The sequence below is a fragment of the Triticum urartu genome, chromosome 1, assembly GCF_003073215.2.
Source record: "Triticum urartu cultivar G1812 chromosome 1, Tu2.1, whole genome shotgun sequence".
NCBI lineage: Eukaryota > Viridiplantae > Streptophyta > Magnoliopsida > Poales > Poaceae > Triticum > Triticum urartu.
In genome coordinates, this window is record NC_053022.1 from 125,537,623 (window position 1) to 125,549,918 (window position 12,296).

The window sequence follows — 12,296 nt, forward strand, 5'->3', positions numbered from 1 at the left end:
ACGTCCTTGGTGGGCGCGGCCGCACTGTGCACGGCGCAGGAGGAGGCGGAGAGGATCATCCGTGAGTGTCAGGCGGCCGCCGGGAAGCCCTGCTGTGGCGCCACCACCTTCCGCTGCCCCAAGCCCGACGACAAGTCGGGTGACAATGACGAAGGAGTAGCCGTCCAGCCTGACATTGGCTACGAGGTCATCGTAAAGTATAAGATAATAGGGTTCTAGTTTTACATTTTTAATTCATCAGACGAAATTCACTAAAATATAAGACCCCTCAGCGGACGAAATTCACTGTAATTTCAATGACATCCGCCGTGTTTATATCAAAATTCACCGTGTTTGCACAAATTTCATTCGATTGGTTTGAGTTATTGTAAAAATGTATACAGCTAGCGTTGAATGTCGACCTCCCACATCCGTGCCTGCAGACTGCCCCCCCCCTCCCCCCCCCCCCCCCCCAAATTTCTAAATATAAGGCTTTTTAGAGATTTCAATAAAATATAAGTCTTTCTAGAGATTTCAATATAAACTACACACATATGTATATAGACATAGTTTAGAGTGTAGATTCTCATTTTGCTCCATATGTAATCCATATTGGAATGACGTAGTTCAGAGTGTAGATTCTCATTTTGCTCCGTATGTAATCCATATTGGAATGCAGTATCTAGAAAGACTTATATTTAGTAACGGAAGGAGTACATAATATAGCAAAATCACAGCACAAAACTTGTAGGAAAATTGACGCATTATATGACTCTTGTACCAGGTGCCTCACTTGCATAAAGTTACACAAAACCATGCTCCAGTAGCAAGCAGCTCGGGAGAACAGGGACTGCAGTCTTATTTTTCAAGAACGAACTGTAGGTGTATTTCTGAAGCATCACAACCTCTCCATCTTACATGTAGATACTACTGACTGACTGGTAGTGGAATTACAAGCTACGACACTTTCTGAACTCAATAGCGTGCTGGGCAAAAAGTAGAGATGGCTGTACACATTTCTCTCTCGGAAACTTGCGGAAGAACCTCACTGAGCAAAGACATTTCTTCCTCTGAAGCGGTCTGTAGAAAAAGGAGCAAGGATTGTGCCTCACCGACCAGCTCTTGGTGCTGCAGGTAGAAGAGAGCAGTCAGATTTATCCAGTAATATTGAGTTGATCTACAACAAAAACAATAAGTTCCACTAGTCTGAAAAACAAGGTCAGAGGAGTTATGTGTACCTAGATTGACGACCTCAGAGCTTTTCATGAGACGAATGCGCTGACAGGTTTCCACAAACATTCTGCAGGTCAATAATAGCAGATCAGTACCATATTAGAGCCAACCTTTTACAGAATCATAATGAAGCCCGAAATCTAATAACAAGAACAAGCAACCAAATTCTTTTATATTTAGCACATGGTTATCTGATAGTGGTAAGATGCAGCAAAGTTCAACTTGTTAATTTCTTCTCAAACAGAAAGTTTGTTGAGCCCTCCTAATACAATAAGAGTACACTGTGGAAAATGAATTAAAGAGCGCACTCCTGTAAGTGAGGCACGGCTAATAGATACAAAAGTCTGGAGGAAAATGTGGCCAAAACTAGAGCTGGTAGGCACAATTCTCAGTTATTGTCCTGTTTCCCTAAGCATTCAATTCACATTACACATGAAACAGCACAGGATGGTAAGAAGATCCATTTCCACAAGAGACAATCAACACTTCTGTCTTCTGTGAGTTTGAAAGCAAGGAAAATGGCTTGCTGTCAGAAACAAATATCAGTGCTCCTACACTAGTTTCAACCCTAATCATGTCCGAGAAACTGAACAGCTGAATTCACGCATGTGAAATTAATTTATGAGCATCACTCGCCGCTAATCATTTTACATCTCTTTTAAGTTTTTCTGAGATTTCTGTTTAACTAGCAGGATCCACGACTCATACAAAATATACAGACTAAGAACAATTGGCATGGATCCTAAGTTAAACAGATAGTAGTGAAAACCAGGAGCAATCTCGTGATCCCTTGGTACAGTGTAAGAAATTTTCATGTTCAGCCCCCCGGTCCGAGTTCCTTATATATCACTACAGATCAACAACTCATTAAACCCAAATTAATCGTTTCTCAAGCAAAGATAAACTGAAACTAACAACGCACGATCACCAAACCATCCAGATTTCTGAACCTGAGATGCTATAGCACCTGATCAGTTAGCGATTCAACCCATGACCCTAATTAAGCAGTGTATATATGAACTTAAACAAAAGGACATAGCTGAGGAGCAACAGGAGATGCAGCGACATGCGGATTTAAACTGTAAAGTAGCACAAAAGGCCCAAAAAAATTCACCTCCAGGGGACGTCTCCGACGAGCATCCAGTCGCCGTCCTTGTCCTCGTACGTCGGCACATACTCCGTCCCGCTCACCGCGTCCACGAGCTTCATCTCCTCGTTCCCAAGCTTGCCTGCATCCACAGTCAAATCGTCAGAACCCACGAGCGAGCAACACGTAGCTAACACACAGACACAGGCATGGCATGTCGCGGCGGTGCACTCACGGACGGTGAGGTGGGAGATGAACTTGTCCTGGAGCGTGGCGAGGAGCTGGTCGTAGGAGGCAGAGCTTGTGTAGCCCGCGTAAGCCTTGAGGTCGACCTTGCGCAGGTAGGGCGCGCCGTCGACGGCCACCTTGACGAACTTGGTCTTGGACGAGGCCGCGGCCGCGAGGGCGTTCTTCCGGAACGACCGCACCGGTGGCCAGCCCACCACCTGCGCCCTGCACAGCGAGACCATGTCAGCTCAAAAAGCATGGGCGCCAAATTTCAGACGGAAGGAGCGAGAGAAGGCAAGGCACGCGCGCGTACTTGGGGGAAGGGGGAGAGTCGGAGGCGGCGGCGGTCGGGGAGGGGCAGTCGGGGTCGGAGGTGGAGGCGCGCTTGCGGTCGGGGTCGGAGCCGGGGAGGCGGAGGGTTAGGGCGGTGTCCTCGAAGTCGAGGCCCGAGGCGGCGGAGGACTCCGTGGAGCTCCGCTCCGTCTCCACCGACATGGCCGGCAGCTGCAGCCGCGCAAGAGGAGGAGGAGGAGTTGGTGCTGGTGCTGTTGTGGGTGCGGTGGGCTCGGTTTGTCGTCTGGCTCTCCGGTCGGTCACAGGCGGCGGCTCTGCGAGGTGGGGCGGAGAGGAGAGGAGGTTATAGGTGGGTGCGGTCTACCGGTCGTCGAGGGGGTTTAATTACGTGTCGGCCATTGGCGCTCTGACACTCGGAGCTCTGCTCGTGACCTTGGGTTTTACCCACAATTTTTCATCGCGATGCCAGTTCCAACTGATATTTGCATTCCAGTCCAAGACTTATCAACTTTGCTCCATCCCTCCGAGTCGCGGGGGTCCATAACGTAAATTCGCACCTCCTTGGATTTCTCCAAACGCAATCCCCATTCCCACGGGGATATTTTTATATTTTTTGTAATTGTAAATAAAAGAAACAGAGAAATCGGGTCATCATCGTCCTTGTCCATCCATCCAGCGGTGGGGGGTGGGGGTGGTGCAGCATTGACGTTCGTGGCGCCCGTTTTTCCATGCGTGGGCCCGGGCTGCCGGTTGGCCACCCTGCAGGTCCACTCGGCCCCGCCGCGCCGCCCGATCCCGATCCGACGGCCCGGTGCCCTCCATCACCGATCCGGCAAAGGCGTGTACCAGCGGCGAAAGCGTACGGGAGGGGGGACAAGGCGATAAAGCCGGGAGCACGTGGGTGTCGCCGGGCTGTCGGCGACGTGTCCCCCACCCGCCCGGTTTTACCTAATTAAATTCCAGCATCTTGCCTTTGCTTTCGCTTTCCATTCGGGCCTGCCGCTGCCGGAATCGAATCGGCTTCCCTCCCCTGCCCTCGCCCGCACGCTTTGCGCGAGAGCGACGCCGTCCACCCTCCGCCTCCAGCTAGTACCAACCTCGACTCCTCTCTTTCCTTTTCTCTTTTACCTGTGGGACCCACTGCTTTGGCCTTGTCTGTACTCCTGGTAGTTACCTTCGCCGATTTTACAGCGTGTCAGCGGTAAGATTTATCTATCTATATTGTTCATTGTTTTTGAGAGATAGCTCACCACTCAGTACTGCTGGAACTAATAGTACTTGCCAACAATCTACTCTCTCCTTTTGTCAAAACAAAAACGCTATATCTACTAAACTAGCTGGGCTCCATAGAAAACCGAACTTTGGAATGAAGTGACACGCATGTGATACCATCAAGCCATATTACAGGCCAAGGTGCATGCACGTAAAAGCCACCGGGAATGCCGTTTAGGCGCTCAAATGCAGTGCCCCGACATATTTGCACGCATCACATGCCGCACGACGGTGATCGGAGTACAAGGCCGAGAGCGGCTATCCTGTCGAAGCGCCTCCATCCAGTGCTGCAGTGCACCGTAAAAGAAAAGCAACGCCTTTTTTTCCTTTGCCTTCCTGCGTCTCTGGGGGCGAGTGGCGCTGGTCACCTTGTCCGCTAGGCGCCGCATGGCCGGCCGGCGCAGGGTGTGTGATCCGGGGGCCGGCCGAGTGGTGTTCCTTCAGCCAGGTTCCTGGCATTGCTTGTCTGCTTCCTCTCAAAGCCAACACAGCAAGGCAACAGCAAGACCACTCGAGTGGCCTCCTCCTGACACACAGCAAAAGCTCCGCCTTCGGCTAGCTATACTACTACCACTTTCACTTTATGTAGTACAGTACGAAATAAGATTGCCGGGAGTGGAAGGGAACACCACGGGATCACTCTATTTTGGCTCGACGATGAACGCAGGACGTGCATTTATCCCAACAATAATTCGTGTAAAATCTCGGCTGATTGAGCATTAGCAATTCCTTATTTAATCAATCAAAACGGCAGCTACGACGCATCAGCATAATCACTTTTAGCCCGGAGATGAGAAGAGGCTATCTGAACTGAACTCCGTTCGATTCAACGGCCGCAGCTAGCTGGACAAGGCCTGACGGGTCTCCGGGCTAGGTAGGCTTTCCGTTGTGCACGGAAGCGGCCTACACCACCACAACACGCCAACTTGTTGCCTACAGTTGTGTACGTATGACTTACACTGCCGCGCATCTGCATCGTCTGCGTCGGGCGGATCGGCTGCAGCAGCATAGCATGATGCCAAGATTTCCCGCGTGGGGAGGAAGGAAGGAAAGGAGACAAGTGCATGCAAGGCCGTCCACAGCTAGGGGATCCTGTCCTGTCTGGTTCAACCACGGCAACAACCCAAAGCCCAGCACACAAAGTGTGCAGACAGACGTGCATGCCGGATCTGCTCAAACCAAGGACTGTACACACCCTCTCTTCTTCTTGTGATAAAAAGTAAAGCACACCGTTTGAGATAAAAATAAACGGCGCTGTTAAAAATCAGTCGGCGAAGTCTCAGTCGACTGGTTAGCCATCCGATCTGTTTCTTGCTTGTAGATTCGCGCTGGTTCCTTTTGTGTCGTTTTTCGGCCTGTCTAAGGCGCAGACCGGCCCGTTTCTTTTTTTTACGTGGAAGCTTGTCCGCGGGCGAGCGTTTGTGGTTTTGTGGGCCGGGCAGTTTGTCTTGGGATGGGCTTCTTCCATTGTTTTTTTTTCTCGGGCCGCTAGGAGGGAAGGGGAGCCAGGGGAGCGGGCACCGGGGTAATTAAGAGGGGAAAGGGAAGAGGCTACACCGTGGTAAATATGAGGAGGGGAGCGGGCAGTCAAATGGTGGTGTTCTTCCTGGATGAACCTTCGCCTAGGGCAGCTATTTGTGTGATCCAAGTGGGCAACGGCTCTGAAGATGAACAACCTATGGAAGAGGGTGATCCCATTGAAGATTCAGATTCAGATGATGAGGATGGAGAAGCTTCAAGCGATGATGGCGAAGGCATTGTTCGCACCAGGGGGCTTTTGCTTAATGAGACAGAGGGTTTTCAGCTACAAGGGCTGCTGCCTCTTAGTGATGATTTCATCGGGTTTCCTTTCGTTCACCGCCTCACAAGGACAGACAATTGTTTGGGCATGATGGTATGTATCTCTTTTTTCCCTTTTTATTTTTTTTCTTCTGTATGGGTATGCTACAAGTATATATATCTGAACACATAATACAAATCTGATTCCTAGGGAAGAGAAGGGGTGGGGTAATATGATTTATGAATTGGAAATTGCATAAGTAAAAATATAAGATTTGTTTGCAGGAGTTTTTAGTATCTGCAAGTATGTTTGAACATGTATTCATGCTCAGTTTTTTTTTCAATACGCTTTTCAAGCAAAAAAATCTAAATTGTGTTTTAACCTTTTTTAAACGATTCGAAGATAGAAGGAAGTTGCATGGTTTTGATAAAACACTCACATACTTGTCTCTGTTTTTGTGTTTTTCCCATGATGCATAGAAAATACCCAAGAAAGTTGTTGTTGCCACGCCGTTTGAAGAACGCGGGGTTGTCGGTATTTGTGTGGATGGTGGGTGATTCAGAAAAATCAGAACTGCATGCCTTATAACTTGGTTGCAACTCGACTTCCATTTCTTGTTTGTACGGGGAGAGGCGCCAGGTGCATGTCCCACAATGGGCACGCAATTGCATGTCTTCTAGTTTGGTCGCAACTAGGGGGGGTCTTTGTTTTGTCAGAGGGGCTGGCGTCGAGAGGCATGGGGCCCAGTTGCATGTCCCACACTAGGCATGCAACTGCATGTCTTCTGTTTTGGTCGCAACTCGGGAGGGGAAGACCTTTGTCTTGTCAGAGGGAGCGACGTCGAGAGAGATGGGGCCTAGTTGCATGTCTGTGACGCCCCCGATTCAATCGTACACTAATCATACACGCAAACGTGTACGATCAAGATCAGGGACTCACGGGAAGATATCACAACACAACTGTACAAATAAAAAAAAGTCATACAAGCATCATATTACAAGCCAGGGGCCTCGGGGGCTCGAATACAAGAGCTCGATCATAGACGAGTCAGCGGAAGCAACAATATCTGAGTACAGACATAAGTTAAACAAGGTTGCCTTAAGAAGGCTAGCACAAACTGGGATACGGATCGAAAGAGGCGCAGGCCTCCTGCCTGGGATCCTCCTAACTACTCCTGGTCGTCGTCAGCGGGCATCACGTAGTAGTAGGCACCTCCGGTGTAGGGGTCGTCGTCGACGGTGGCGTCTGGCTCCTGGGCTCCAACATCTGGTTGCGACAACCAGGTAGAAGGGATAGAGGGAAAAGAAGGAGAAAGCAACCGTGAGTACTCATCCAAAGTACTCGCAAGCAAGAAGCTACACTACATATGCATGGGTATCAAATGGAGTAAGGGTATCATATGTGGACTGGACTGCAGAATGCTGGAATAAGAGGAGGATAGCTAGTCCTATCGAAGACTACGCTTCTGGCAGCCTCCGTCTTGCAGCATGTAGAAGAGAGTAGACTGAAGTCCTCCAAGTAGCATCGCATAGCATAATCCTAACCGATGATCCTCCCCTCGTCGCCCTGTGAGAGAGCGACCACCGGTTGTATCTGGCACTTGGAAGGGTGTGTTTTATTAAGTATCCGGTTCTAGTTGTCATAAGGTCAAGGTACAACTCCAAATCGTCCTGTTACCGAAGATCACGGCTATTCGAATAGATTAACTTCCCTGCAGGGGTGCACCACATACCCCAACACGCTCGATCCCATTTGGCCGGACACACTTTCCTGGGTCATGCCCGGCCTCGGAAGATCAACACGTCGCAGCCCCACCTAGGCACAACAGAGAGGTCAGCACGCCGGTCTAAACCTAAGCGCACAGGGGTCTGGGCCCATCGCCCTTAGCACACCTGCACGTTGCGTGGGCGGCCGGAAGCAGACCTAGCCTAGTGGCGTTCCGGTCCAATCCAGCGCGCGCCGCTCCGTCGCTGACGTCAAGAAGGCTTCGGCTGATACCACGACGCCGGGATACCCATAACTACTCCCACGTAGATGGTTAGTGCGTATAGACCAAATGGCCAGACTCAGATCAAATACCCAGATCTCGTTAAGCGTGTTAAGTATCCACGAACGCCGAACAGGGCCAGGCCCACCTCTCTCCTAGGTGGTCTGAACCTGCCCTGTCGCTCCGCCACAAAGTAACAGTCGGGGGCCGTCGGGAACCCAGGCCCACCTCTACCGGGATGGAGCCACCTGCCCCTTCAGCCCCCATGTCCGAACAGTATCACAGGTAATGTATCAAAGTAGAGTATATAGTATATGCCCGTGATCACCTCCCGAAGTGATCACGGCCCAGTAGTATAGCATGGCAGACGGACAAGAGTGTAGGGCCACTGATGGAACACTAGCATCCTATACTAAGCAGTAGGATAGCAGGTAAAGGCAGCAACAGTAGTAGCAAGGACAGGCTATGCGGCAGTATAGGATTAACTGTAAGCAGTAACATGCTACACTACGCTAATGCAAGCAGTATAGAGAAGAGTAGGCGATATCTGGTGATCAAAGGGGGGGCTTGCCTGGTTGCTCTGGCAAGAGAGAGGGGTCGTCAACACCGTAGTCGTACGGGGTAGCAGCGGCGTCGGTCTCGGTGTCTAGAGAGAGAAGAGGGGGAAGAAACAATAAATATAATGCAAGCATATGCATAGTGAAGCATGACATGACAAGTAACGATGCTAGGCGTGCCCTAACGTGGTAGTAGGTGATACCGGTGAAGGGGGATAACATCCGGGAAAGTATCCCCGGTGTTTCGCGTTTTCGGACAGAGGAGCCGGAGGGGGAAAGTTGCGAGTTCGATAGGTTAGAGGGGTGTGGCGGACGAACGGGTTGCGTATCCGGATTCGTCTCGTCGTTCTGAGCAACTTTCATGTTGAAAATATTTTAATCCGAGTTACGGATTAAAAGATATGATTTTCTAAAGATTTTATTAATTTCTGAAATTTAATTAATTAATTAAATTAATTCGAAAATAAATTAATGAATCAGCACGATGTCATGCTGACGTCAGCAGTCAACAGAGTTGACTGGGTCAAACTGACATGTGGGTCCAGTGGGACCCACCTGTCATACACTGTTTAGGTTAATTAGGTCTTAGTTAAACTAATTACTGTTTAATTAAGTATAATTAATTAACTTAATTATTTCCTTAATTAAATATTTAATTAATTAATTAATTTTATTATTATATTTTTTTTAATTTCTTTTTTTTTAAACGTTCTGGGGCTGGGGCCCCCATGTCAGTGGCTCAGCGAGAGCCTTAGCGGGCGTTCGGGTAACGGGCGCACGCCCAGGTGCAGGCTGACCCGGGAGGGCACCGGAACAGGGGGGGGGGGGCGGTGGCCACGGCGTGGCCACGACCGAAGCGGGGCGAGGCCGCGGTGGTGCCTGCAGTAGCCGGAGGCGGCGCTCGGCCGCGACCCAGCAGGAGCTGCGGCAGTGGCCGCGGGGAGGCTAGGCCGGAGCCACAGGGGGAGGCGAGCGGTGACCAAAAGTGGCGCAGAGGGGCGAGGCCACCGTGGCGACGGGGCGTTGCGGCCCGCCTGGTCCCTGGCACCGGCTGGGGCGGAGGAGGGCGCCGGCCAGGGCAAGGGACAGAGGAGGCGCGGCCGTGGCCGCGAACGGGCGAGGACTGGAGGGCGCAAGTCGGTGCGGTGCGGCCCGGTGCGAGGCACCGCGGCGAGCAGAAGTGGGGGGCGCGGGGTGCGGCCAGCGCGAGCGCGCGTGTCGCGCTGGATGCGGCCGGCGCGTGCGGTGGAGGGCAAGGCAGGGCTTGGTCGACGCGGGGCACGCCTGGCCAAACGCAGCACGGGTGAGGCGAGCGCCGGCGAGAGGGGACGGGGAGGAGGACCGGGGTCCTCACCAGCGTTGCTGAGCAGGGGGGCGGCGAGGCTCGGTGGAGCCTTTGGGAAGGAACGACGGGGACGAGCGGCGGAGCGGGAGGCAGTCCGGCGGGGGAGCGTGCCGGCGCGGCCCAGGCGGCGTGGGGGCGGCGCAGTCGTCGCCGCAGGGTCCGTTCCCCCGATCCGATCTGGATCGGGGAGGAGGGGGGGAGAGCGAGGGGGGGCGCGAGTGGGTGGCGGTTCCCGGCGCCGGCGGGCGGCGGCCTCAGGGGTGCGGCGGCTCGGGTGCCCGCACCACCGAGTGTGCGTGCGTGCGTGTGTGTGGCGGCGGAGTGGGAGGATGAGGGAGACGTGGGGAGAGGAAGTGGGGATCGTGGGATGGGTTAGGTCACGGTGGGAGGGATAGTAGGAGGGGAGGTGGGCCGGCCTGGTGGGGTGGCCGGCTGGGCCGGTTGGGTTGGCCCAGTTGGGCCACGGCCCAGGGAGGGGGTTTCTCTTCCTTTTTTTTTGTATTGTTTTCTGTTTTCTTTTTATTTATTTTCTTTTCTGTTTTTATTTATTTATAAACACTTAGGCATTTTATAAAATTGTGAACCTTACACCATAATTATCTTTGTAATATTTGGCAACCACCGAACATTTTTGTTTTAATTTTTGAAAACTTTTATTGTTTTCTTTTATTTAAATTTTGAACTTGTTTCGGTTCTGAACTATCGAGAGTTTACCACAGTAACCGTGGTGACGTGGCATCATTAGCGGGGAATCACTGTAGCTTAATTATCCGGGCGTTACAAACTCCTCCACTACAAGAAATCTCGTCCCGAGATTTTAGGAGGTAGAAGGAAACAGTGCGGGGTATTCATCACGCAGGCGATCCTCGCGTTCCCAGGTGGCTTCGTCTTCAGAGTGATTCGACCACTGGACCTTGAGGAACTTGATCGCCTTCTGGCGTGTGCGGCGTTCAGCTTGGTCAAGGATGCGGACCGGATGCTCTTTATAGGAGAGGTCCTGTTGCAATTCGAGCACTTCATGATCCACCGCTCGGATTGGATCCTTGAAGCAACGGCGGAGTTGTGACACGTGGAACACATCGTGAACCTGAGAAAGGTTCGGTGGAAGCTCCAGTTGATATGCCACCTTTCCACGCCTTTCGAGAATAGTGAAGGGACCGATATAGCGAGGAGCTAGCTTGCCCTTGATCCCGAAGCGGTGAGCACCCTTCATTGGTGTAACTCGAAGATAAGCCTTTTCGCCAAGTTGATAGACCATGTCTTGGTGATGACGGTCATACTGACTTTTCTGACGTGACTGAGCAGTCTTGAGATTCTCGCGAATAATGCGAACTTGTTCTTCGGCCTGTTGTATAATATCCGGACCAAAGAGTGGACGTTCCCCAGTTTCTGACCAGTTCAGAGGGGTTCGACACTTTCGTCCATATAGCACTTCGAAGGGGGACATCTTTAGACTAGCTTGATAGCTATTATTATAAGAGAACTCGGCATATGGAAGAGATTCCTCCCATTTCTTGCCGAATGAGATTACACAAGCTCGTAGCATGTCTTCGAGAACTTGGTTGACACGTTCAACTTGCCCTTGTGACTGAGGATGGAACGCAGTACTGAACGACAGATGAGTCCCCATAGCTTCTTGGAAACTCGCCCAAAACCTTGAAGTGAATAAGCTGCCACGGTCTGAACTGATAACCAGTGGGATACCGTGAAGTGAAACAATTCTGGCCATATAGAGAGTAGCAAGCTGACTAGCAGTGATTGTCTCTTTGACCGCCAGGAAATGGGCAACTTTGGAAAGCCGGTCAATGACGACAAGAATAGCATCATTACCTTTCTGCGATTTGGGAAAACCAGTGACGAAGTCCATCTCAACATGGTCCCATTTCCATTCAGGAATAGAGATAGGTTGCAGAGTTCCAGCAGGCCTTTGATGCTCTGCTTTGATTCGGCGACAAATGTCACACTCAGCAACATAACGAGCAATGTCCTGCTTCATATTAGACCACCAGAATCTTTGACGAATATCCTGATACATCTTTGTACTACCAGGATGGATGGACAGAGGCGTATCATGAGCTTCTTGCATAACCCTTTTAGTCTTATCCAGGTTTTTCTTCGAACATGGTACCACTAAGCGGCCTTTGAAATACAAGGCGCCATCGTCGGCGATCGTGAAGAATGAGGGCTTTCCCCTTTTGAGGTCGCGCTTAATCTTGAGGACTTCATCGTCACATTTCTGTATCCATTTGATGGTGTCCACAAGATCTGGTTTCGCAACCAGGGTATTGAGAGAACCCTTGGATACAACATGGAGGTTCCGTTTGGGAAAACCTTCGGGAGGGGGAGCGAGTGATCCCGGAGGAACAATATGAAGGTTCAGCCCTCTAAATTCTTCGACAAGCGAGGGCTGAACTTTGTGGACCTGGAGGTGGTTGCAGTAAGACTTGCGGCTCAAGGCATCAGCCATCACATTAGCCTTGCCGGGGGTATATGATATATCCACGTCAAAGTCTGCAACAGTCTCCATCCATCTT

At 51.1% G+C, this 12,296-nt stretch overlaps 1 protein-coding gene across 1 annotated transcript; it reads right to left on the minus strand.

Moving 5' to 3' along the window:
• Nucleotides 1–660: 660 nt before the first annotated feature.
• On the minus strand, nt 661–3,197 carry LOC125551458 (auxin-responsive protein IAA15-like). The gene is made up of 5 exons (XM_048714706.1): nt 2,841–3,197; nt 2,535–2,752; nt 2,327–2,441; nt 1,218–1,279; nt 661–1,107 (listed from the first exon to the last, which is right to left on the minus strand). The coding sequence occupies exons 1-5, from the start codon at nt 3,020–3,022 to the stop codon at nt 1,088–1,090; spliced, it is 597 nt and encodes a 198-aa protein (XP_048570663.1). The 5' UTR covers nt 3,023–3,197; the 3' UTR covers nt 661–1,087.
• Nucleotides 3,198–12,296: the final 9,099 nt, after the last annotated feature.